Source organism: Leopardus geoffroyi, chromosome B2 (genome assembly GCF_018350155.1).
Source record: "Leopardus geoffroyi isolate Oge1 chromosome B2, O.geoffroyi_Oge1_pat1.0, whole genome shotgun sequence".
NCBI classification, from domain to species: Eukaryota; Metazoa; Chordata; class Mammalia; order Carnivora; family Felidae; genus Leopardus; species Leopardus geoffroyi.
This window is the reverse complement of record NC_059332.1, coordinates 121,193,480-121,220,408: the sequence shown is the minus strand read 5'-3', so window position 1 is coordinate 121,220,408 and position 26,929 is coordinate 121,193,480. Positions and strand designations below refer to the sequence as shown.

General features: G+C 43.9%; 1 protein-coding gene across 3 annotated transcripts in view; it reads left to right on the top strand.

Moving 5' to 3' along the window:
• Positions 1–24,805: 24,805 nt before the first annotated feature.
• The window catches only part of SLC2A12 (solute carrier family 2 member 12), a 60,113-nt gene continuing 57,989 nt past the window's right edge, over positions 24,806–26,929 (top strand). The window contains exon 1 of one of the 3 annotated variants that reach the window (XM_045499687.1): positions 24,806–25,279. In XM_045499687.1, the coding sequence (XP_045355643.1) occupies positions 25,165–25,279 (115 nt within the window). In that variant the 5' untranslated portion in view covers positions 24,806–25,164. The remainder of the gene's footprint in view (positions 25,280–26,929) is intronic. The other 2 variants (XM_045499686.1, XM_045499684.1) reach the window with 2 other exon arrangements.

The following is a 26,929-nucleotide window of genomic DNA, read 5'->3' as shown; positions in this document are numbered from 1 at the left end:
AACTATCATCCTCAAGACCTTTGAAAAATCATTATAGTCCTTGTAGCTTGCTCATTTCTGTCTCCAAGGAAAAAGATTTGAAGGCTGAAATGCTAACAATTATTATTATTCTCACTTCTGGTTCTTGTCTTTGACGAGGGCTAAATGCCACAAGCTTTTAAAATTTTTCCATTTTCTCCTCGTTCATCGTGTTTGCCAAATCCAAAAGTGGTGTGTGAGAAATAGCTTTAGCTTTTTTAAGGTTTTTTTTTTTTTTTTTAATATGTGGGAACAAAAAAAAGACATATCACTGTGCCAATTCCCACCATGCTCTAATCACAGAAAGTTGGGTTTAATTTTCATAATAGCTATCACAAAACTTGTTCCCTGGCAAGGAGCTCTGGCACTCAGCAAAGTCATGAAGTGGGAAAACACCCTTTTGGTGAATCCAACTCAACCCTTCCATTGTCTGGGCCCCACTCCACTACATATTCCGTCGTGGCCTCCCTATTTCCCTGCTAGGAAATTCCAAATTTAGGATTAGTGGCTCTCCCCTGGTATACTTTTAATTTTAAGAATATGCAGGTAAGACTGGGGTGCCTGGGTGGCTCAGTCGGTTGGGCGTCCGACTTCGGCTCAGGTCACGATCTCGCGGTCCGTGAGTTCGAGCCTCGGTCGGCTCTGGGTTGATGGCTCAGAGCCTGGAGCCTGCTTCCGATTCTGTGTCTCCCTCTCTCTCTCTCTCTGACCCTCCCCCGTTCATGCTCTGTCTCTCTCTGTCTCAAAAATAAATAAACGTTAAAAAAAAAATTAAAAAAAAAAAGAATATGCAGGTAAGAAATGCAAATGAGCAGAATGAGATAGGAAGAGGCTTCCATATAATTATACGTCTACGTCTGTAGTATGATGTCCCACGGTGCCACGATTTGTTTACATGTCTGGCTCTCCCACCAGATTAAGAAATGTGTGGGCTCGCTCTGACACATTTGTAACCCACATGCCCAGCTCAGGTCATGGCGCACAATTTATTTTTAATGAATTAATACCAAATGAATGTTTTCACTTTTTGATGTTTTGACCGTGCACGAGCTGTTTCCTTTCACCTAAACTGCTACCTCTGATTCCAATTTCATTTTTCCTGAAAAGATACATTTGAAAGTTGGATCTGAGTGAGCAGAACGGAAATGTAATTTTCATGGGGTGCCAGCAGAAAAAACAAACTTTGTTCTTTCTCTTCATTGCCCTTACCAACCTGTCCTATAAGGCTATTTCTTCTCTGCCTGTTGGATAAAATCTAAGGCAAGTCGCAAGAATCTTATAATAACTCTCAGAAAATAAAAAAAAAAAACCTCCAGTGTGTGCCTGGGTGGCTCAGTCGGTTAAACACCTGACTTCAACTCAGTCTATGATTTCGTGGTTTGTGAGTTTGAGCCCCGCTTTCTCTCTCTCTCTCTCTCTCTCTCTCTCTCTCTCTCTCATTCTCTGTCTCTCCCCTCTTATGGGATTCTCTCTCTCTCCCTCTGTCTCTCTCCGCCCTCGCTCACTTGTGCCCCCTCTCTCTAACAAAAAATAAATAAATAAAAAATAAATAAAATAAAAAAGACCTCCAGTTACTTCTAGTCACAGTAACAGCTTTATTTCAATCATCAATATATCTAGTTCCATGTGTTGTAAAAACTCCAAACTTTATTGAGTAAAGGCTTCCTTCTCACCCAGCCCAGGTTGCCTTCGGGCTGGAAACCTGCAATGAGAAGAGAGACCTGGTCAGTTTCCTTTCTATTTCCTTGAGCGACTTTCTCCCTTCTGCCGGCTCATCTGGGGCTCTAACTCAAGATGGGCTATGGACATAGCCCCTGACATGAGTGACGCACTCCCTAACTGATCTGTGGTGACAACCCCTACCCTTAGCACCAGAGCCAGTGTGTTCCCTTGAGCTGATACTGATGGGATTACCTCACTTGGCGGCTCTTCTGTGTAGGGCTCCTTCCGGATGCATCCAGGATCAGTTTCCACTATCCACTTGGTCCATGGTATGCCCATGTACCCTTGAATGTACCACCTGCCCAGCACAGCCCGTTGTCTTTTCCTGTCTCCACAGGTGGCTTCAGCTTAGCCCTTTAGCTTTGGCTTCATAAGTACGGCTCAAATCAATTCCTAAACTCTGAAACACCCATCAAGCTTTCCAAGTATGCCTTTGAAACCCTTGTCACCAGCTTGAGTAAAGAAGAGGCAGCCCTTTCCCTTCTCCAACATGTAGGGTTGGGAGAGGGAAGGAGCCTCAGCTTACCCACATTTTTTCAAAGAAACTCTCTCTTCAACCTCCATTTCGAATACCCTTTAATGAATGTTAGGATGGGAGGGTCATGGAAACAGCTTTTGATCTGCAACTTTGCTAGCCCTGCATCGGAGGTGCAGTATGTCACTTAGGAAGGTGGGAACATTTGCCACCTATTTATTCGCTACTCAACTTTTTGAACCTATAGCCAAAATTGAGGGCAAAAGCGTCCTATTTTAACATCCTATGCAAACACAAAAGGCAGGCTTCATAGTAGCCTGTCAATTCATACCCAGATTCTTTAAAATAAAGCGTTTAGGTTTCTGGATGAATAGGGGCGCCTGGGTGGTTCAGCCGGTTAAACATCTGACTCTTGATTTTGGCTCGGGTCATGATCTCACAGTTCATGAATTCAAGCTCCACATTGACAGTGGGGAGCCTGCTTTGGGATTCTCTGTCTCCCTCTCTCTCTCTATCCTTCCCTGCTCATGCTCTCTTCCTCTCTCTCTCTCTCTTTCTCTCTCAAAAATTAATAAACATTAAAAAAAAAGTTTGGATGAATAAATGTGGTACACGTAAGAAACACAGGGAAAACAACCACAACAGGCAATGAGTGGACTGGTGATTCTGACTGATTTCTGGAAAATGGAAAGAAGATCGGGGGTACTTTCTAAGCACCCCCGGGAGAAGGCTTCAGTAGAGGTGACAGCTGTTCTTCTTTGCAAGCTCCAAGGTGGCGCAAAGCTTAGCATCACCAGGTTCCAAGCAGGAGTAAGAGGCCTGTGTTTATTGGAAGGCTTTCTCCAGAACAGTAGAGCTGGTGGCTGTCTTCCCATCTACCATCCTTCACCTCACACTTGACAAGCAACTGGCTGCTGTCTTTAGCCCGAGGGGAAAAAAGTCACAGAGATGTGGTAGCTAAAGAGAGTGATCTGTGACGCCGAGTTTAGGGCTCCAAGAGTGGACGCCGGCAAATTGAAGTAAAGCCTTAGCTTTTTTGTTGACAGAATTAGCCCATGTATGCCATGTAGGGCTTCCGCCCGGAAGTAAACCCCCTCATTCAGTGCATGCACAGACGCACGCGCACTCCTCCCCCCATGACAGGATGCTGGTTTGAGAAAGATTCTCATTGGGAGAACAGAACTACGCAATAGCTTTGGAAACCATGCCAAGCTCCTCCATTAATCAGTCTAGCCCTTTATGCAAAAATAGGAAAGGACAACCAAGGATCACCAGACCATCCCCACAGAGATCTGGGCAAACACCAGAGGCTATTAATGGTGGACGTTGAGAGGACCCTGGCTTCTGTCACCCTACGAGAGGCATGCTTGATCTTGAAGCAGCTGAACACATGGTGGGGCTGGTCTTGACCACGAACACCATGATTCCTGTCACTTTTGCTCTCATCCAAGAGCGTGACACGGATCTTGGATGAGAAAAAGAAAGATTCTGGCCCAGCATACGAAAAAGTCTGAGCTTAGGTGGCAATTATTCAGGAACCTTCTGCGAAATGCCACTTGGCCACATCTGGAGAACTTGAGGGTGCCCACTACTGTGAAATTTGGGTACCAGTCCTCCCAGGGAAGGCACTTGATTACAGAGGAAATTTCAGGCTCTGCCCCTGAGAGGCGTGAACCACCATTTTTACCAGCTTGTTGCCAGGCGACCAAGAATGATTTCCCACATTAGTCATCAGGAGAAGGACCAAGAGGAATAAACAGAATGACTAATTCTGGAGAAATCAAAGTTTACCCAGGAAACCCAAAAGAAAAAAAAAAAAGTCAGAAAAGATATTGTGCCCACCACACGCCCACAGGAGCATCTGCCTACCTACCTGCCTTCAGAGGAGAAGGGTTGAATTGTCAAAGCAAACTCACTTGAATAATAGATCTCACCCAGCACCAAACTTTGCTGATAATTGGAAGACGATGGGCAAGAACTAGAAATAGATGTGGCATGTCTTTCAGGAGGAGCCCCAATCTGTCAGACTCAGCTTTAACAAAAAAAAAAAAAAAAGTCTCTTTCTCCATCGTTAGAATGCATTCTGTTTTCAGGTCAACAACTGGTTTCTGAACAATGTGGAAAAGGGTATTGTCTGCGCCCCCAGACCATCAGGCTGCATAAGTCCATAGGTTCCAGGATTATTTACAATAAGCAGTATGGACCTGATGCTTGCTTGCTTTCTTGAATTCACTGTAAGTTTTGCTGAAGTATTGCGTCAGTGTTCTTTTTTCAGAAGGGTGAATGGTAAAAAATCTGAGACACGCATGTGTGAAAATGCCTTCATGTTGAAGGAGTAGTGTGGGTTGCTACACAACCCTAGCTTGTCTTAATTGACTACTTTGACACCTGGCAGCTCTCTTTCTGTGTGTGTAGGTGCATGTGTGTGTCTCCATCTAACAGTAAACATCATTAACATATTTATAAGGAGGTCTGGTCAAGGTCAACCATCCAGTTGCCACGTCCCCTCAGGACGAGGTCACATTTCTATTAACCTTTCCCTTCCCGGGGCGAATTCTTCCTTTTACAACAATAAACTGTCTACACTGCTATTAAGGGCCAATCTGTCCACTTGTGCAAAGGATCCCGTTGTCCTTTATCTATTAAAAAGTATTGTTCTAGCTATTGTTCCCTTTCTCTCCTGTATCCCTTCCCCACCCCCCTCCCCGTTCTCCTACATTATTGCCATCAGCATATAAACACGTAATAACTTCTTATATGTTAAATACTCTCTCTCAATCCTGCATCCTTATCCAACTCCTGCCCCATTTTCTCAGTTTCTCTTAACAGAGAAACTCCTCCAGTGTATCAATTATTTCGCAATAGAATTGGGGAGAAACTTTAAAGACAAAAAACCCCCACAAAACTCCTCCAAAGAGCTGTCTAGTTTCTACTCTAGTTCTTTGCCTCCCATTTTCTTTTGAACCCACTCCAAATGGCTTCCACCCTCATCATTCCACCAAAACCCCCAAGTCACAATGATCCCATGTGGCCAAATCCAATAGGGAAGTTATCAGTCCTCATCTTTCCCAACTCATTAGCAAATAAAACGTAATTTTAACATTGTGGACCACTCCCTCCTCTTTGAATCGTATCCTTCACTAGCCATCCAGAACGTGACACTATTGTGATTTTTTTTCCCCCTATTTCATGGGCCTCTTATTCTCGGGAAGAAGAGGCAAACAAAGGAAAGTAAGTCTTCCAGAGCATAGATTAAAAAATGAAAAGCATTGGAAAATAAACATGGCAGAGGGAGGAAAAGGCAGGTGAGGGGTGACTAAAAGACATGGGATGCAGTGGACAGATGCGAGGATGGCTTCTCCATGATCTCCACCTCCTGGTGTTCACACTCTGGAATAGTTCTCTCCCCTTGAGTGTGGGCTGGACCTATGAATTTCTTTCAGTGAACTGACTACAGGCAAAAGTGATGAAATGTCACTGCTGTGGCTACATTACGTTATACAAGCTCCTTTCTTGCCAACAGACTAATGCCAGGGATTCTCTCTCCCCAGCTGGCTTTGAAAAAGAGAAGACCCATGTTGGGGGCTATGTGGCAAGTATTTCAGGTGGCCTTGGGGAGCTGAGGGAAGCCTCTATCCCAAAGCCCCCAATAAGCTGGGGCCCTCAGTCCTATCGCTGTAAGGAAATAAATTCTGCCAGGCTTGGAAGCAGATTCTTCCCCAGTCAAGCCTCCAGATGAGCCTACAACCTAGTTGATGTCTTGATTGAGGTCTTTTGAGACCCGGAGCAGAGGACTTAGCTGGACTGTGCTTAGACTCCTGACCCATAGAAACTATGAGATAGTAAATGTGTTTTGTTTTAAGCTACTGAGTTTGTAGCATGAGAAATCAACCCAAAGTCTGGTCAATGGGAGTTCTAGAAATAAAAAATAGACAAAATAAAAGGAAGATATAATAAATTATGTAATATAAGAATTTATAAGATATAAAATAAATAAAATATTTAAGAAATTAAAATTCTGTGGGCACCTGGGTGGCTCAGTAGGTTAAGTCTCCGACTTGGGTTCAGGTCATGATCTCACAGTTCATGAGTTTGAGCCCCGCATCGGACTCTGTGCTGACAGCTCAGAGCCTGGAGTCTGCTTCAGGTTCTGCGTCTCCCTCTCTCTCTGCCCCTCCCCTGCTCGCACTCTGTCTCTCTCTCTCTCAAAAATAAATAAACATTAAAAAAATAAAAAAATAAAATTAAAACTCTTATTGAAAACTACTCAGAGGGATTAATAGATGTGGAGGAAAAAAAAGATTCATACCAAGATATGAAATTTCAGAAATCCAGCTTAGGAGGTTTTGAGAGAGGGAGAAGTATACCACAGTTTCTCTAAATGGAGTGAAAATTAGGTGAGCAACCTATATGCTGGACGCCTTCAAAGTTCTGAGGAAGCATTATTTTAACCTAGAATTGTATACCAACCCACACCATTACTCTGACATAAAGACAAAACAAAGGTTTTTTCAGGCATACATAGCACAAATGGTTTTCTACTATTTACCCTTTGCGAAAAAAAAATTGAGAATTTACTTTAGGAAAACTTAAAGTGAATGCAAGAGAAAAAAAGTATGAGGTCAAGGGAAAGGAGACCAACCCATGATGAAGATTATGCAGCAGCCCTGAAAAGCAATCTGTTCAAATTAAAACAAGAAGTCGAAGAAGGTCAGTGAATTCACCTTGACGAACATCTTTAAGAAGCTAGACGACCTCAGTGAAAAATATGTATGTTTCTTTTTGGAAAATACAAAGGCAATTAGAAACTAAAAGAAGAACAAACATCCACAGGAAAATCAAGGTTCAAACATGAAGCAATAAAAAAATGTGGTGTAATTTTATTTATTTATTTTTTATTTTTTTTAATGTTTTTATTTATTTTTGAGACAGAGAGAGACAGAGCATGAACGGGGGAGGGTCAGAGAGAGAGGGAGACACAGAATCTGAAGCAGGCTCCAGGCTCTGAGCTGCCAGCACAGAGCCCGACGCGGGGCTCGAACTCACGGACCGTGAAATCATGACCTGAGCCAAAGTCGGCCGCTCAACTGATTGAGCCACCCAGGTGCCCCAATGTGGTGTAATCTTAAAGAATTGACAGAGTGTAAGAAAATAAATGATTTGGTTTTAACATTTGGACATATTTTTTTTTCCTTTTAGCATTACAGCTTTTAATGACACATTGGTACATTTCTGTATTTATCCCACCACATTACTTCAATTAGTTCCATGGTAAATAATGTATCCCTAAGTATCCTGTTATAAATGTGGTTATGAGGAATTAAAAAACAATCTACAGGGGCGCCTGGGTGGCGCAGTCGGTTGGGCGTCCGACTTCAGCCAGGTCACGATCTCACGGTCCGTGAGTTCGAGCTCCGCGTCAGGCTCTGGGCTGATGGCTCAGAGCCTGGAGCCTGTTTCCGATTCTGTGTCTCCCTCTCTCTCTGCCCCTCCCCCGTTCATGCTCTGTCTCTCTCTGTCCCAAAAATAAATAAACGTTGAAAAAAAAATTTTTTTTTAAATAAAAAAAAAAAACAATCTACAAAGCATGAATAAATGAATTACAGTTGGAGACACTATAAACATAATACTATATATATTGAGCATGTAGAAATAAGTAGTTTTAGAAGCTGGAAGATGCTATAGTGAGAATTGGAGGCATATGGAAAAATCCAATGGAAGAATTAAAAATAGTTACAATGAATTGGGAAAAGAGACTGGGACTGACAGGTTTGTCTAAGTGAAGGACCCAGTGGGAGATGAAATCCATTCTGCACTCTGTTCATCATCCTGTGTGTATGAGAAGGACAACTTGGGGCCATCTCAAATTTCCAAGAGCCCTTGGTAGGGAGGGGCGGAGCCATCTCTTGGCGAACCTCTGAACTTCCGACAGCCCTGTTCTACAATTCTCAAGACAGTGTGGATGTATTAGGACGGGGCAATGTTGCTTCTCTGGGTGTGGAAATCACAAAAGCCCCCATTTCCTTTCCAGTTCTGGAAGGGAGCTCTGGAAAAATAGTCCTCGCCTACAGTCGCTTGAGTCTTTTCAATCCTGACTACTCACTTCTCTTGATTTCCCTTTTAGGCAGCATAATTTGCTTCCAGCAGCCCAGACCTAGGCAAAACAAAAGCCAGGACGGGGGGCGGGAGTCTTCTGGGTGCCTGGCAACGGCCACTTCCTGGAGTGCCACACAAAAGCACTCAGGCTGGCTGGGAACACAAAGGCCTGGCATCTTCTGGGATGGGGGAGTTAACACACTCTAGCAGCAAGACCAAAACACAAACTGATATTTTCAAAAAATGATCTTATATCGTTTCTCTGCCTCCCATCTCCCCACATAATCTTGGAGTCCCTGAAAAGAAAACATTTCCCTACCCTGTGGTTCCCCCAAGAAGACCAGATCTAGGTTTCCCAGGCTGTTCGCTCCCCGACCTGAAGCGCCTTATCAGTGGTGAGGGATCCTTCCCATATCCATCTGGGTTCCCGGCAAGTGGACCAAGAAGCAATTCCTCAACCCATTATGTGCCTGAGGTCTAGAATTTTCTTAGGTTCTGAAATCCCTAGTAAACCTCAGGTTTGGGGGGAGTAACGTTTGGCTTATGGGCAACGAGAGACGAAGAGAGTCAATTTTTGACAAAACCAGACCTGGTCTCCTAACTGGGGGTTGTGCCAGTTCTTCTTCCTCACTATTCTTTTCCCCATTTTTAGGACCTCTGTAGTGTGGAGTAAAAGGGAAAACTAAAGAAGCCAGCTGAGCCTGATTTCGTATTGTTTGCCATGTCTCCACTCCCTGCTCCCTCCCAGATTCCCCACAGTTTCCATAAACATACCTAGTTTCCTTTTATCAGCTGCACATTCATGCCTGAGTATAGTCCACTGTAAGAAAAGCAAACACGAGCCCCTTGGGCTTCCCTAAATCCTCAATGACTCGCTTGGATCTTCCCACCATAAGGCTAAGGAGGGCTTCTTGTCTCCCCTGGAGCCACTGGGGCCTAGTCCATGTTTTAGTCGCATCACTTGGGTTCCATGCCACTGTGTCAAGGACCAAGTAAGAGCCATATCTCTTTGATGGCGTACTAGACCAGAGGGTACTCTCTGTAGGATGCCTCAGCAGCCAGCTCCCTAAAAGGGTGCCCACACCATGTTTCCCAAAGCCTGCCCAGGGAAGTCAGGGCTTTTGTTGCTCTGGCGAACTTCCATCTATCACAACAGGCAAGATATGGGCCACTAACGTCAACCTATCCGTGCCTTGTTCCTACGCTTATGTAAGTGGGCAAGTTCCTACCCTTATGTAAGTGGGCAACAACTTCCTCACTCCTCACCTCTCCCCTTTCCTTCACCTATTTCAGTGCATAGGAGAGCAGCTGGGGTGAGAGTGGGGGTATACAGGGTCTAGGGAGGCCGAGGCTGTATGCAGCAAGGTGAGGCACTGTGCTTTGTACATGCCCTGTTTTAAATGAGCAGATTCCAAGCAACAGATGTCTAAGCCTTCTGTGCCAGAAACTCTAATCTCAGTGCAAATACAGACCCCAGCCTTTCCAACAGCCTTCACGAGGGTGTTTAGGAAACTGACTCAGGTTGTCCTCTGGTTTTTAGTGGGCACTAAATCCTCTTCCAAAGTTCTTAGACATTTTGGGTTTTTTTTTTCCCCTTTAAGTTTATTTCTTTCTTTTGAGAAAGAAAGAGAGAGAAAGAGCTTGCGCACAACTGTCGTGGGTCTCAAAATCATGAACCATGAGATCATAATCTGAGCCTAAATCAAGAGCCCCACGCTTAACTGACCGAGCCACCCAGGTGCCCCGACTTCTTAGCCATTTTAATGCAACATCTGAAGAAAGAGTTCTCTGAGCAGAGTTTCTGTTGTGCTCCCCCTACCACAATTAATATATTGAAATCCTAACCCCCAGGACCTCAGAAAGCGACCTTATTGGAAATAGTCTTCACAGATGTAGTTAGTTAAGAAGAAGCCACATTGGAGTAGGGTGCGTTCCTAATCCGATATGACTTACGTCTTCTTTTCACAAGGAGACGGACACACACAGGGAGACCACCACGTGAGGACCGGAATCATGTTACCACGTGCCAAGAAATGATCCAGAGCTGGCAGAGAGGTCTGAACAGAGCCTTTCCTAGTACTTCGAAGAGAGTGTGGTCCTACTGATGCCTTCATCTTAGACTTCTAGCCTCTTGAACTACGAGACAACAAATTTTCATTACCCTTCAGGGTATGACACTTTGTTACAGCAACCCTAGGGATCTAATGCTCCTGGGATATTTCCTCAAGTGATATCATTTCTGGCCTTGGACACCCGTTACTGTCAGCCCATCTAGTTAATATCCCCACTTCTCCTAGACTGGTAGCTACAGCAACTTATTTTCTGACTGAAAACAAGGGGCTTCCCCACCCCCCACCCCCCACCCTGCCCTAAATCCCAACAGCTTAGCCTGTAACTCATGTGGCATGGCCAGATCGGAATACACTGAGGTGTTCTTAGAATTCATGCAATATTTGAAAGTTGATGGGGGAATAATTTGCTCTTGGATGAATCTTTAGATTTGTAGTTTTCTATCTCCAGATATACTTGGATCCCACGTATCTGGTGTCATCACCCACTCATGAGGGCTCAAACTCAGAAATAAGCACCCAAAAATGGCATCAGCTACTCAAAAGAGAGATCACAAGTCCATGCACATTACTCACCAAGAGAGAGGTGGAGTCACGCCTTCCTTCCTCAGGCACAGAGGCTATTAAAGCATATAAATGTTTTTGGGGGACCCGTTTTCCTTTAGCCTGGAGTTCCTTCCTAGGTTCTAAGTGGGGAGTGGAGCTGTAGAGAGGTGAGGTACGGGAAAAGAGGGGGTGAAGAGCCACAGCCTGTTAGGTCTTCCAGAAACTCAGCAGGCTGCCCAGCAAGCAGAATTTATAAGGAAGCAGAAAAGACTGCTCCCGTCTCCCTGCCTCTGTCCTAAGTATGTGCACAGACAATTGCCTCAACTTCTGACAAAGTAGCTAAGACTGGCCACCATCTTTTGCCAAATCTGTAGACCATGTAGGCACAAAGAATAACAGCTCAGGGGCTCAAGGATGGCCTGATGTCAATTTTGTCGCCATACATGCGCTGCCTCCGGGTTCGGGAGCCAACACTCTCCCTGCTGGGCCTTCAGCGGGGGTTCCCCAGCCACATCCTTGCCTCTCATCCTGGACCCTTCTTCCTGAAAGCCCCAAAGAAAGAACTTTACCCTCCCTCCCAGCCCAACCTCATCCCAGACCCAGAATTTTCATTTTTGGTTTTTAGAGCTGCTCCTTCTCAGGGTGACTGTGGAAATTTCCACTTGCTTCCTGGAATTGCATCCCCAGTTCAGAGGGGTTGGCCATCTTTGACTCTGGCAAGACCACGGTATCCATGCATAGCCAACCAGTGTCGGCACAGTTCTCCAGGCCAGAGTGATTTAGTCTGGTGTCACAGCACCTTCCAGACACCCAAGGACCAGTTCAGGCTGAGCTTGGTCAAATCTAGTCCACTTGCCTTTTTAAAAAGACTTTATCTAAAAAAAAAATGTTTCATGTTTATTTATTTTTGAGAGAGAGACAGAGCTTGAGCAAGGGAGGGGCAGAGAGAGAGGGAGACACAGAATCCGAAGCAGGATCCAGGCTCCGAGCCATCAGCACAGAGCCCGATGCGGGGCTCGAACTCACGAACTGTGAGATCATGAACTGAGCCGAAGTCAGACACTTAACCAACTGGGCCACCCAGATGCCCCTAAAGACTTTATTTTTTAGAGTCAGTTTAGGTTCACAGCAAAATTGAACAGAGGTATAAAGATTTCCTATATTCCCCCTGGCCTTACTATCAACATCCCCCACTAGAATGGTACATTTGTTACAACTGATAAATCTACAGTGACTCATTATTATCCCCCACAGTCCATAATGCACATTAGGATTCATTCTTTGTGTTATACACTCTATAGATTTTTACAAATGTATAACGACACGTATCGATCATTAGATTATCATACAGAGCCGTTTCACTGTCTTAAAATTCCTCTTTGCTCCACCTGTCCATCCCCTCTCCCCTCGGCCCCTGGCAACCACTGATCATTTTGACTGTCTCCACCACATTCCCTCTTCTAGAGTGTTCTATGGTTGAAATCATACAGAATGAAGCCTTTTTATATGGCTTCTTCCACTTCGTGATTTTAGGGTTCCTCCATGTCTTGTCATGACTTGACAACCCTTGCTGCTTTTTAACAATGTCTTCACTGGGAGATGGGTGTTGGGCCTTCCTGTTCCTCCTGAAAACTTCAGGTCTCAAGTCCCAACTCGTGGCAAAGGTCTTTCTTTCTTTCCATCTATCATCAATCTATTTTAGAATAAAAATTCAGAAATGAGAAGGCCATCATAGAAAGATGCACATCAGTGTGGCTATTTGAACTTAAAAATGAGTCTCAATATTTCCTGGTGGAAAATAAGTATTATTTGTATGGTTTGACACTCAGGCCTATCGTGAAGTGTGACAGATGTTAGCCACAGTTTGAATCTTTATAGTTCTTTGCTTTTAATTAATACATCCAAAGAATATATATATATATATATATATATATATATATATATATATTATGCAGTACCCTGGAAAATACAGACTTTGCAACTATTTAAATTTATGGTAAAACATTCAGATGTCAGCTTAAAAATGCAGGAAGAGGTACAGAATTTCTCAAGAGTTTTTCAAATACTTTCATGGCGTACTTGAGCAAAAATGTTTGAGGGCCCACAAGCCAGAAGCAATTGAGTGAAGGAGTTACGTTGGCTTTTTATTTCTCACATTAGTTACTCTTCAGGACATCATTGCATGACAACTTAATATAGTCATTACCCAGAATAATCCAGAAAATTTTCCATCAGGTTTCTACCCTATGGTAACTCAGGCAGGGAAGTAAGTAATGCATATCAGAGCGGTGACTAAAGTAACATCTCTCTCAGACTATTCATCAAAAACTTCACTCACCGTCTAATTCCCTAACCACTGAAAATTTGGCCATTCTTTAGATATCCGATTGCCCTCCATGGTGTTGAGATGTTTTGGCATGTAGAGAAGGAAAGAGAAAAAAAGCAGCCGAGAGAATAAGGACAGAGAAAGTTCTATTTACTGGGGCTTGATGTTAATCTCTGTCCTGTTCCTCACCTGTCCCTTGACCTTGGACAAGACTCTTTCCTTGTCAGTCCTTTCCCAGAGGTGAGACAAGGGAAGAGTTGTATCTGCAGGGCACACGGCATAGCATCCCCACATCAGGCTCGGCAGCCAAGGTGATTTGGAGGTAACTAATGTTTTTTGATAGTTTTCAAGATCAAAGACAGCATGAAGTTAATAATTCTACCATATAATAATTAACAGCTTCCTTTATAAACTAAAAGGAGTAGGTTGCAACATGGTTAATTACTTAATTATTTAAGGCCTCAATTTCTCTACTTGTCAAAAGGGAACACTGAACTTGATAACCTGAGGTTGCTTTTAGTCTCTACATGGTGGGTGATGTCATTATAAAGCTGAAGAGAAGAAATGGTCAGGTCTCAGCGTAATTACTCAGTAATGATTGTGCATCAGAACAGATCTCTCCTGAGCCCAAGAAAAGTTAGGCTGTGGGTAGAATCTTCTGGAAAAGGTGCCAATCTCTTTGTCTTCTGGAAATAAATCAATAAAGGCCTCTGCTTCTGAAAGGTACTCACTCTTTGAACTAACATATTTGCTAATTCAATTTTATCATGTTTCTTAGACATGTAGATCTTCAAACCTGAGTTTCTTTTCTTTCATTCTCAAATGTCTGCTTAAGTGGTAGGGGACCATTGGGAAAACAGAAAAGTACAGTTTCCATGAGATCCAATTATTACCCAATAAAGACCCTTGAGTAGGTTAGGTAGACTGTGGGGGTTGTGGAAAGATTCAAGATGAGTTGTGATAGGCTGGAGTTTTGGAGAAAATCCGATCTCTGGTTGCTGGTGATTTTGGTGCTGGGGACAGGGTCTGGCGTGGGCAGTCCCACTGCTGTCCTCCCCTCAAAATAGACGCATCCTAGGTCTTCCACTTTTTTCCAAGGACAGATAAAGATGCTGCTTGCACCTGTCTGGCAAAAGTTTCTAGAACAATAAGATACAACTGTTTTCTTTCAGGCAATGAATGACATAAATACCATACAGTAATGAGACTGAAATGACAAAGTGTCTCAGAAGGTCTGGGCTACTCTGTGAGGCTCTGCAGCGGGGCAAAACTGGAGTTTGCCAGGAAGCTCTTCACTGTCACTTAGAAGTTTCTATGAGGATAGAGGTAGCCAGGAAAGAGATGGAAGGGCTGGAAACCGCCTCATCAACGTTCCTTTATTTTTTCTTTCTGGAGATATTTTTTAATGTTCCATTTGTTGTGAGCCATGCTGAAAATGATGACACTTTTATACCTTAAGGACCCCATTCGGATTTCTTCCCAAAGGGAATACCCTTCCACATCCAGGGTAGCTTCAGGTAGAGTCTGTGACCCAGGTCCTGCCTCAAATCTCAGCACAAAACAGAATAAAGTACGAGTTGTGGAGGCAGCAAAAATGATATGAGCCTAAGGTGGGCATTTATGACTAAACATCAAAATGTCCCTACTAAATAGTATCCAGGATCTGGAAAACTGACAAGATGGCTGTTGTATTTGATAAGAAGAAAGAAGTCTCGATCGGCAGTTTCAGTCTTTGAGATTCACAGAGAGCAAGGAAGGATGTTAGAGTCCAAAGGAAGGCCAGGTCCAGGTGCAATGACTATAATCACACAGTTGGGAAAAGTCTCTGGTTCGTCCACAGGAGCGCGTCGTTCATGGTTCTATCCCCATCGCTTTGCACTGGTTTATCGCTGCTGTTTTAGTAAGCACGCAAACATTTGTACGGATGGATAAATGAGTTTTTGAATGATTGCCCGTATTGCCTTCAGTCCAGGGCCCAAGGACACCTGGGAAGGCATAGACGCAGCAGGAACAAACAGCTCATTGGACCCACAGAAACCACAAGGTTGACAAAGCACAACTTCCATAACTGGTGGGGTGCTCTCTCAATCTCCTCAGCCCTTGCAGCAGAAACCCACTCTTCCCTCTATCTATCAGTAGGGGGCAGCAGAGAGAAGCAAATTCAGGTTCCAGCCTTCTGCGAGCAAAGCCACCCCACTCCCACCAATATCTCAACGCAGATTTTCCAAGCTGTGTCCTCCTACAAGGTAATGTTTGTTTTGTTTTGTTTTGTTTTGTTTTGTTTTGTTTTGTGGCAAAATTAAATATCTAAAATTAAGGACGTTGGGAGAAATCTACATTAAAATGGTTTGGTGTCTACACTGAAAACATTTCTTAGAGTTTTGGTGTCCTAAGAGTAGCATACCATGCAGACAATTTCTCAAACTTTCTGGAAAATGAAAGGGCCCCCTCGTTTTTTTAATTTCTCAGAATATCTATTCGCATCTGAAGATGCGATACCAAAACTCTGTAGAGGACGAATTAGGAAGCGCTGTCCTAGCAAATTCGTACTGTCTTGAGCGGAGGTTGATTCTCTCGGCTTTAAAGAGAACATTTATTTGGCGACAGGGAGGAAAGGACGACAGTGTTGCCCCTTGCCATTTCATAGAGTACATTATCTCAAGAGGGAGCTTGAAAAATGTAGATACACCTTCAAACCTTTCTACGTGGCACTTTCCTGTCTCACCTTCTCTCCTGGGAAGTTAGGCCAGACCCCAGATTTTCATCTGAAAGTTAAAGATCTAACCAGGGGCCTCCAGTTGGGTACATGGCTGTGGGAAATGTTGAGTCAGGTCATGCCGTTGTAAAGGCTGGAGATACGTGGACTTTTCTGGCTTATCACCACTGTATCCATTGCCAGTCTACTGTCATATGCTGTTTCTGTCCTTTTTAGAAAGGGACTGCATGATTTGGATGGATAAACAAACAGATTCTCTTTTACACTACTGTTGCTATTGCATCGGCGAGTAAATTATATTTGTATGGCACCCGAACGGTTTTAAAAGTGCTTTCAAATACTTTATCTGATTTTATCGTAACTGAAATCCCTTTAAAGAGTTTATGTTAGGAATTTTGGACTCTGGACAACATTAGCCAAAAATGAGTCTGTTGCTTGGTTTTGGGGTGGTTTATAAGAACGAAGGGAGAAAGTACTGAGAACAAAGCCTTGGGAAGGATCAGGAAAGTTCTAGAGAAATGGGTAGTAGGAACTAATGGATGGTCTTTTCGGAGTTCTGCCATTGAGAATGACTGACTGCTCCATTCAGGTATAGTCCCTTGTGTCACCTTGGAAGACTTCCATTCCAAAGACAGAACATCTAATTGTCATGGCGGGCAGGTCCCAGCTTACCCCTTGGCTAAGGGTGGTGTGCGCTCGTTGGCAGGTCCCAAAAGAAAATTTCAAGAATAATGCCAACAGAAGTGAGCTTAGCTGCTTGGTAAAAAAAATGACCAGCTTTAGGCAAAGCAAGTATATGTGTCCCTGTCTTCAAGATAAGGAAACCGAGCCTAGAGGGATGATTCAAACTGGCCAAAGTCGTGTGCATAATAAACAAAAAATCCAACATTAGAATCTATATTACCTTACTCTTGAACTTGCATTTTTTCTATTATTGCCCTATATTTCCATGGAGTCCCTTGGATGCAAATAACAGCCATGACTTACTGAGGATCACTGAGGTCAGATACTGTTCTAAATACTTTCTGTATATCAATTCATTTCATCCTTGTAGGAATCCTATGAGATGGGTGCTATTATTATCCCATTTTAGAGATGAGAAAACTCAGTTTCGGTTCCCAGACTCTTGCAACCAGCTCTGGATGTCAGTTCTGTGCATCTGTACGGGGATAGGTATGATGGGGGGGGGGTGCTATTTTCTCTGGCTCTTTGGGGAGTGTCTGCTGCCCTGTGAGTTCAGACAGATGTGACATTTTCCAGAGACAGCATTCCTGCATCGATAGCTTCCTGGAGAATGCAGTTATGGGGGCAGTTATCGTCTGAATTTAGGCAATACATTCTTGAACTCACGGCTTTGTTCGCTGGCCTTAGATACAGGAGCTCAGCTGATAAGTCAGCTCTGTATCATTCTGGGAGTCATTTGTGAGTGCTTGGAATCTGATCTTTCAGGCCTTCTAATGATTTTATAAGCATTCATTTCCCTGTGTTAAATTCCTTCCTGCTTAAACTTCCTGCACTGAACTCTGACTGATATGACCAGTCTCTAACTTAATTCAGAGAGAGAAGATGTGAAAGAGGGGATCCTGGCCCATCCTGTCTGCTCCCTGGGCAAAAAAAAAAAAAGAATTCTATTCCTGGTTTAGTTAGTTGTGCTGGGGTAGGATTAGAGCAACCACGGTGAGGAGTGAGACGACACCTTCTGAGAGGGGATCCAGTCAAGGAGGCACTGATTGGCTGGCCCACTGTAGAGTCTGAGATGGGAGGAGACTTCAGAGTTCAAGTCCAGCAGGGCCAGGAGACGGGTCTGGAGATCCCAGCTTGAGCTAGACTGTGCAGGGCATCTCAAGTCTCATTAAGAAACTTAGACCAATCCTAAGAACAGAGGAAGCTGGCGAAAGGTTTAAAATACCTGGAATCCATTTAAGGGTCTTGATGTTAGAAAACAAAATCTTCCTGGCTGCAGTTTGGAAATGGCCTCCAGGAGCAAGAACACAGTCAGGGGGGCTCGTTAGAGGCTGCTGCAGCTGCCCACAGGGCCAGCGGTCAGGTAGCCTAGATTCAGGGAGCAGCAGTGGAGAAGGGGAGAAGGGAAGGGATCTGAGAGATGTTTAGTAAGCATGCTCATCTGGAGAGAACTCTATTTACCAAACATATTCATGCTTCTTGATCTAAGTTTTGTGGGGCCTGAAGGTTTTAAAAATTTGAGGGCTCCTACTTTTAAGAAATAAGAATACAAAATGGGGCACCTGGGTGCCTCAGTCATTTAAGTGTCCAACTCTTGATTTTGGCGCAGGTCATGACCTCACTGTCCATGGGATCAAGCCCCACATCGGGCTCTGCTCTCACAGCTCAGAGACTGCTCGGGATTCTGTCTCTCCCTCTCTGTATCTTCCCCCCACTTGTGTTCTCTCTCTCTCTCTCTCTCTCAAAATAAATAAACCTTAAAATAAATACATAAATAAAAATAAAATAAGAATTCAAAATTACATGTGAATGTGAATATTTATTTAGCTAAATTCCAAATATAGCAAAACTTTGGTGTGTACACATCATTCATTCTAGAAACATGCTTATAATCCAAAGCACTTGTATATCAACGCGAATTTCAGGAACCTTTGGCTCAGTTGTGATCATGTGACGTTCAGCATCACGAACTACTCGTATCGCAAGACGCTGTTCATTTAGCAAGTGAAAATTTATCAGAAACGTTTGCTCGTCTTGTGGAACACTACGCACAGAACAAGTTACTCGCTATCCCAGGTTTTACTGTACTGAAAAGCTGCCACTGTTACAAACATCACACAATCCAAGAATCGCCTAATACGTCTGACAGTACTTTTTTCTCCCTCTCCTCTCCATACACATGTTTTTGGTGACGTCATTTTCTACAGAGAGAATCAAAAGAATCCAGTGTGTCCCCTAGCATGGCCATCCTCCACAGCCCACACACGTCTTGTGCTGAGAGCCATAGGACAGGTTCATGTTGAGAGGCAGTCTCCAGCTCTGTCCCTTCCATCGCGGTGCCCCATGAGTGACAATGTGGAATATGTGTGACATGGGAGAATTCCCGGAAGTCCTTCCTTTACAAAGAGAGCTAACAAGAGCTTAACTATATACACCAAAGCTCCTGGGAGCCATCTAACTGAAACTCAAACCGAGTATTGTATTTTTCCAAATTAACTGCCCCTAAGCTGGATCCCAAATATTCGAGGGCCACCATGTCACCTGACGCAAAGAAAATGTGACAGAGAGGATGTCAGTGTCATGGTGCAAAGAGTTCATTAGTCTTAACTCGTTGCAGGTAAATATTTTACTTTTGACCTACCTCTGCACAAATGAAAAAGGATCCATTGCAAGACCGTGTAAGAGTACTGAGGAAGATTTAAAAATTAGAAATAATTTATTAGGAACAATAGCTGACAGAATGAAGAAAGGCGCTCATTTGTATAGCCAAGCGGGAAAAAAGCGGATGAAGGCCAGACAAATCAAAAGGAAATTTAAAGGAAGACTATAATTTGAACAGCCTTCTTAGTTGCTCAGATACATCTCTGTGCAAATTAGAAAAAGCTGCCCCTTCCTCATGATATTTTTTTAAAGCGTATTTATTTATTTTGAGAGAGCACGAGCACGCGAGCATGGGAACAGCAGAGAGAGAGAGAGGGAGAGGGAGAGAGAGAATCCCAAGCAGGCTCCATGCTCTTAAGGCAGGGCCTGACGCGGGGCTCGATCATGACCTGATGGTGACCTGAGCCGATATCAAGAGTAAGACGCCCAACCAACTGAGTCACCCAGACGCACCCCGCCCCCCACCATGACATTTTCAAGTATCAATTTCTGGAAAATTTGTTTTACGATTAAATAAAGCCAACCTGTGCTGTGAATGGGAATGGTCTGCCTATTGTGCAATGAGAAGAATGGTTCTTTAGATGTATACTATATTATATATTATATATTATATATTATATATATTGTATATGTATATACATGTATATATATTATACAATGTTATCACAACATTAAGAAAACATTTCTTCTGAAAATACTTTTTACACATGATTTACACATGATTAGGACGGGTCTAAATTTCTTAATGTGGCCTAAGATTACCATTCCAACATTGTCAGTTACTTTCAATTTTTACAAGTTCCTTTCTAATCTCCACCGCTATGCACATACGTGTTTAAAAATTATTAGAATGGTAATCAGCATGCAATTTTCTACTCTGATTTTCTCATTCACAATAACAAAATAACAGTTTTTATTGCTATGCTGTCCTTAATGATTTTATTGCTAAACTGTCTTAATGGCTTATCATTTTCTACCCAGAAAAGATATTATAATAAATTCAACCGTGCTTCTTTTATAATGTGAGGAACTTGAATCCATAGGTAATGATTGGTAAGATTCTACATATAAGAAAAAAGTTATACTGAAAACTTTTAGAGAAAGAAGTTATTTAGGTAGTATAAACAGGTAATATAATAACTATCTTTCCAAAAAATCGTACCAAGCTGAGTAGTTGATTGGACCAGGGCTAAGGAAGAGCTGACTTTGTATCTGGGTAATTTTTTTCTAAAGATCATATTTCTCCATTTGTGCTTACACTGTAATGAACCATTTTAGGATTAAAAACTCCAGAGGTACATCGCACATAAACATAGTGCCGTAGGATACACCGGGGAGAAGCAACGGGGTGTAGTGGAAAACATGTGGGTTTTGGAATCAAATGGACTTGGACCGCTGTGCTTTGAAATTTTATGTTCCACAAAAAGACCTGTACAAGAGTGTTCATAACAGCTTTATTTATAACAGCTCAAACTGGAAACAGTCCAGGTACACATCAGTAGGAAAATGGATAAATAAACCGTGTCATCGTCACCCATGGAATCCTATTCAGCAATAACAGAATGAACATAATACACATAAAATGAACAGAATGAACAGAATACACATAAAAACATGGGTGAATCTCAGAATTCCGCTCAGTGAAACAAGCCTTCTAGGAGAGTACATACTTTATGATTCCATGGTATGAAGAGCCAGAACCAGCAAAGGTAACCCATGTGAGAAAAACCCACAGCACTGGTTGTTTCCAGAGGCTGAAATGGGAATTTACGCAGAAGAGATAACAAAGAACTTTCTGGGATGATGGGCATGTTCTGTAACTTAACAGAGCTTTGGACTGTACACATGAAATCATGTCATGGTACCCTTAGGATTTGTGCACTTTGTTGTATGTAAAATGTCTCAAAGGGGAAAAAAAAAAAAAGAACTAAAACAAATAAATATTGAACTCTAGGGAATGATACACATCCCAAAGTATTTCAACTTACTTTGAAATTCATAAATACTGGGGCGCCTGGGTGGCTCAGTCGGTTAAGCATCCGACTTGGGCTCAGGTCATGATCTTGAGATTCGCAAGTTTGAGCCCTACATCAGGCTCTCTGCTGTCAGCTCTGAACCTGCTTTGGATCCTCTGTTTCCCTCTCTCTCTCTCTGCCCCTCTCCTGCTTGTGCGAGCATACACAGCCTCGCTCCGCCTCAAAAACAAACATTTAAAAAAAAAATTCATGAAAACTAGGATGGATCGATGGATGGATAGAGGGATGGATATACAAGTCCAAGAGCAAGCATGTTGTAAAATGTTGACTAGAGAATCTAGGTTTTCCTGTGTTATTGCAAATTTTCATGATAAAACATTGCAAAGTACGTTTTGATCTTGGGCATGCTCATAAACTTCTCAAGTTCAATTTCTGCAAAGGGGGGGTCATAGTATTTGCTTCACAAAGTTGTGATGTTAAAAAAAAAAATCGCCACAAAAATAGGCCTGGAATATAGGAGACATTCATGTGCCTGGCAATGCTTCCGGCCTTGTCTCTGGTCCCCTCTTACCTATCTTGCCAATTTATCAGCCATGAGATGTCTTTTAGGATTCCACAGCATGATCTACAAGCAGGGGGTCTAAAACGGTGTGTGGCATAATTATTGGGGTTATAAGGAACAAACTGTGTGCTGTCTGCTAAGATCTATTTCTTGGGGGTGGGGAACAGCTTTTAAGGATAGCAGTGGCTCCAACTCCATGGAAGAGGGACAGAAAGCCGATGGTGATACTTGTTCCAAAGATATTAACGGAAATGAGAGAGGAAGGCCAGAGTGTTACCGGCAATCATCAAATGGGTTTTGATACATAAAAACTAAACAGGTCTTCAGCTCACTAAAAGCTTCATTTGTGAGCACTCGCTTATTTCAGATATACTGATCAAGGATTTATACAGCATGACTGGTATTGTGCCAGGACTTGGGGGGCAGAGATGGACGAGGGCACACCCAGACGTAGGTACGTGTTCTCTCAGAGTTTGCATTCGAACAGTGCTAGCATTGGTTGCATTGACAGGGATCAGCCTGCTAGCCAGCAAATATTTACTGAATATTCACTTGGAATACCATAATGAACGAAACATGCTCCATACTCTCATAGAGCTTGCTATCTAGCAGAAAAGGCAAAGTTGATCCATCTACACCAAGAAATACATTATAAATTATAAATGTGCAAACTATGATGAAGAAATACAGGTTACTTCAGGAAACTTAGGCAGAAGAATATTCCCCTGTAGCCCAGGTGAAAGGAATCTCCTCCCTTTTCTCGGAGTTAAGAGAGTAAGGCGAGCACAGGACAGACCGGGATAGCCACGGCTCATATCAGGGCAACAACGGAATGAGGAACAGAATTAGTTCTACCAGGAGGCGAGGTAGTCAGTCACATTGTTTGCTCATTCCTTTTGGTTTCTTGTTGGATTATGCCTTAGGAATTCCAGTAGAGTTCGACCATAGAAAGTAAAGCGAGAATTGCTTTAAACCAGACTTAAAGAATTCTAGAATTAAGTTTGTCTTCTCTCTGATCAAAGACTACAGCAAACACCCTGACACTTTCATGATGCCCACAAGCCGCTGGAGGAGACGCAGGGCCCAGGATCATTAAACAAGGCGATTACGCGATTGACCAAGTGCAAGAATATGTCCTCCCCTCCACCACTCCCCGCCAATTGAGGTCACTGGTTCTGAGCAGAAAAGGGAGAAGCAAGGGCACGCGGGTGGCGGCTCAGTCGGTTAAGTATCTGACTTTGGCTCAGGTCATGATCTCACAGCTGGTGAGTTTGAGCCCCGCCTCGGGCTCTGTGCTGACAGCTTGGAGCCTGGAGCTTGCTTCGGACTCTGTGTCTCCCTCTCTCTCTGCTCCTCTCCCATTCATGCTGCGTCTCTCTCTCTTTCTCAAAAATAAATAAACATTAAAAAAAATTTTTAAAGGTAGAAGCAAAGAGAATATGGAGAGCTAATGAGAGATGTATGTGTGTCACAGATAAAAAGTACAGCTTTTACAATCATAACACCTTCTGGGAACAAATTAAAACTAAAGCATCATCGCACTACGCATTCTTCGGTGGGGACAAGCTGATCCCGGGGTATATTCACCTCTGAACCAGGAGGGGGCTGGGCGATATCTGGAGAGCTTCAGCAGGGTCAGCATACATATGACAGGTGCACGGTAAATACTAGTCGAGTTCCTACAGGTTTGTTTCCATTCGCTATGTGATTCCTGGACAGATAAGACAAATATAAAGCGATCTGGTGATGAGCAAAGGAAAGATACACATGATAAGTTACTTCACAGTTGTGTTATGATCCAGCCGAGGCGTCGAAAGTGAGTCCAGAGTGGTTCAGCTTCTGCCAACAGCACAGATCGGCCTCTCCGTCCAGGGAAGTGACTAGGTCAAAAGGGCATGTTTCACAGCCTCTTCCTAAAATCAAGAAAGGCTGATGAGGGAAGGAAGCCAAGAAAGTCAGAGAAGGAAAGGCTGGGAAATTCGGATGTAGGAGTACATTAGGCTGCCTGGCTTTGCAGTCTCAGCCCTGCCACTAAAGTAGCTGTGACACTTGAGGCAACTTTCTCAGCGTCCATTGCCTCTTCTGTAACACGGGTACCTGCCTCACAAGTTGTTGTTGTTGCTGTTGTCGTTTCTCAAAAGAATCATCTCCAAAGAAAAGAATCATCTGAGTTAATACCCTCGGCACAATTGCTGGCACATAATAAGTGCTCCGTCAATTTTCGTTTTCACGCCTAATGATTTTCTTAAAGGATCCCAATTTCCTAAGATTTTTCGCGAAACACGACTTGCTGAAACATACAGCCGAAGGTAAAACATCACAACTCTGTAAGACCTTTTTATCTAAATAATATTCACCAATCGGGGGGCAAAATCTTCTTCTCACTCCCTGATTTTGTTTCCGAGTCTATGGCCACCACACTCACGCAATGGGTCATCGGTCTGACATCTCTGAATTGGAAACACCCTCCTCCCACAAGCAGGCAATCACACAACCTGACGAAGATTGGGGTTGGGGGGGGGGTGGTTCCTCTCATAAAGACAACTATGCATAAATAAACTGGATTACTTTGCCATCATCCCAGGGTATAAAAAGTCGAAAGAATCTCTGCCGTATGAGTTCATGCACGCTTGGTCTCGGGCCTGGATCCGTCTGACGGGCCTTGTGGAGGAGGAGTGCATACCACACTCACCTAGAGCAAAATCAGGCCCAAACAGCAAAGCTGTCTTCTGCTTTGTTTAAATGGTGAGTATCACGACTCTTGGAGTAACAGCCTTGCTGAAAAACTGCCACACTTTTCCTTCTGGTATGTCTTTGCATAAATTGTCCCCCTCTCTGCAAGATTAAGTGATACCATCTGTGAACATTCTGGGCCGTCCCTCTCAGCTTCCCTTTAAATCTGCAGGTTTCTCTTCTCTGCCTCTTTTCAAAGGTGCGGGGCATACAAGAGCTCCCCACCCCCCCCCCCCCCCCCCCCCAGCTTGCGCCAAACCCTGAGCGCCCCGGCCTTTTAACCCCTTGCTTCCAACTCTGCATCTGAAGGCAAAAACAATCCTCGGAGACACGGCCCTCCCACTGCCTCTGATAGGCTGCTTGCAAATAGCAACAGCCTGTGTCACCGAAAAGGGCAAAGCCTTCGGAAATAGAAACAAAGTTGGTTACAAATCACATTGGCTTTGCCCGAAGTTTTTTTTTTTTTTTTTTTTTCCACCCTTCTTTAAGCATGCTACCATGGGGACAGTGACCGCCGCTGTCACGGGGGGCAGCCGGGGTGGTTCGGGGCCGCGGGAGCGGCTGTAACTTCTCCGCGACCATGGTACCTGTTGAAAACAGAGAGGGCCCCGCTCTGCTGAACCCGAAGGGGAGAGCGGCCGAGACAGACGGCAGCGGCGCGGCCAGCGGCAGCCGGCATCCTCCCGGGGCCAGAGGTAAAGTGAGGCACCGACCGGCTGGAGGAGCAAGCTGTGCTCGGGTCTCGCTCGCGCGCGCGCGCGTGCGTGTGTGTGTGTGTGTGTGTGCGCTCGCGTGTGTGTGTGTGTACACGTGAGCGTGCACGGTGCGTGGAGAGAAGGGAACGGGATCCGGTGGGAGGAGGAGAGGCAAGGAGGAGCTGTAACGTGGAGATTGAAGTCCCACTGCTGGCACGATGGGTCCGTGGACTGTGTTGACATAATGTGTAACTCTTTTTCATTTGGGGAAGAGTGACTGGCAAGGGAGTCACATGTGTAAACACACACACACACACACACACACACGCGCGCGCGCGCACACACACTTTTTCATTGATTGCCACAAATGGGCAATCTGTAACGAGGGAATATGGAGAACCACCATGTTTTAAGTCAGTATTTTAAGTAGGCTCCGGAAAATTGTTAGTTACGTAATCAATAAACACCAACTTTCTTTTTTAACTTCCCAGCGTCTAGTTGGTAATGCATTTGAGCATTTGAGCCTTCAGGAAGCCTCAAACCTGTGCTCCGTTTACTCCTGCCGAACTGTCAAACTGGCCTTTCAAACTGACGGTCCTTGAATCCTTTTTCCTTCTGGAGGCAAAACTGGAAAAAGTTTTAATTCATTCCAGTTATCTTTGCTACAGCAAATGCTTTCCTTCACTTCCACATTTACAGTTCCCACAAACGCACTGCAAGCTCTTGGCTAGCCTTTCCTACTCTGTTAGTTGGTTCCCAAAAGAATGGAAACTAATCCTAATAGGAAATTAACTCGAACACAGATAATTGTCTCTCTGAAGCTTTCCTCAGCTCTGTGCCCCTTCACCATGCCTACCATAGATTCCCAGGCCATTTATTGGAACGGCCAATGTGAAAATGGCCAGTTTTCATGAACAATCCAGAACACTAACTGATTCAACAGGCATGTACCTCTCACCCTGCAGTGGATCTATCAAATCATGTTTGCGTCGCGGGTCTGTCTGATCTTGGACTTGAATCCACGACCCCTCTGACGGAGGCATGGATTGGCTCTTCCACAATGAGAGGCTGTCATTCTTCCCTGCCCTGTTCCCCCTCAGCTTCCTCCTACTTCCCCACTTCTGGTCAAGAACGAGTACCTGAGGTCATCCTTCAGGATGGCCTCTCCCTCGCTTAAGCAGAACTACCCCTTTCTCCAAGGGTGCTCTCTGGCTCCTACGTCTCCAAGCAGGCCAGCTTGGAGCTGTATTTGAGGGTAAAGGAAAGAGTTGCAATGTTCTCTCTGAGTTCCTGAAAGACTGAACCGCCGAGCTTGCTCAGGTGGCCATGTCAACAAAAGGGTTCGCTAAACAGCCCGTGAGAACGTCACAAAGAGGATGAAAAGAAACTTTGTCCTGAAGGGGCCTCCACGGCAACAATTAAAAATATGGACTATTTAATTCTGATATGGCTTTGAAAGCACCATGTACTCTTCATAGGTTAAATTGCGCAAGGTCACGGTCATCCTGAAGGAAGGTCACAGGTGTTAGTGTTTGGAAAGGCACAAGATTCAACCGACAATGCAACTGTGTTCCAAAGAAATGATAAAATGAATAAACACGGTAAATTATTTTTTAACTTAATTGTAAATGAACCTTTATTACGTAGAAA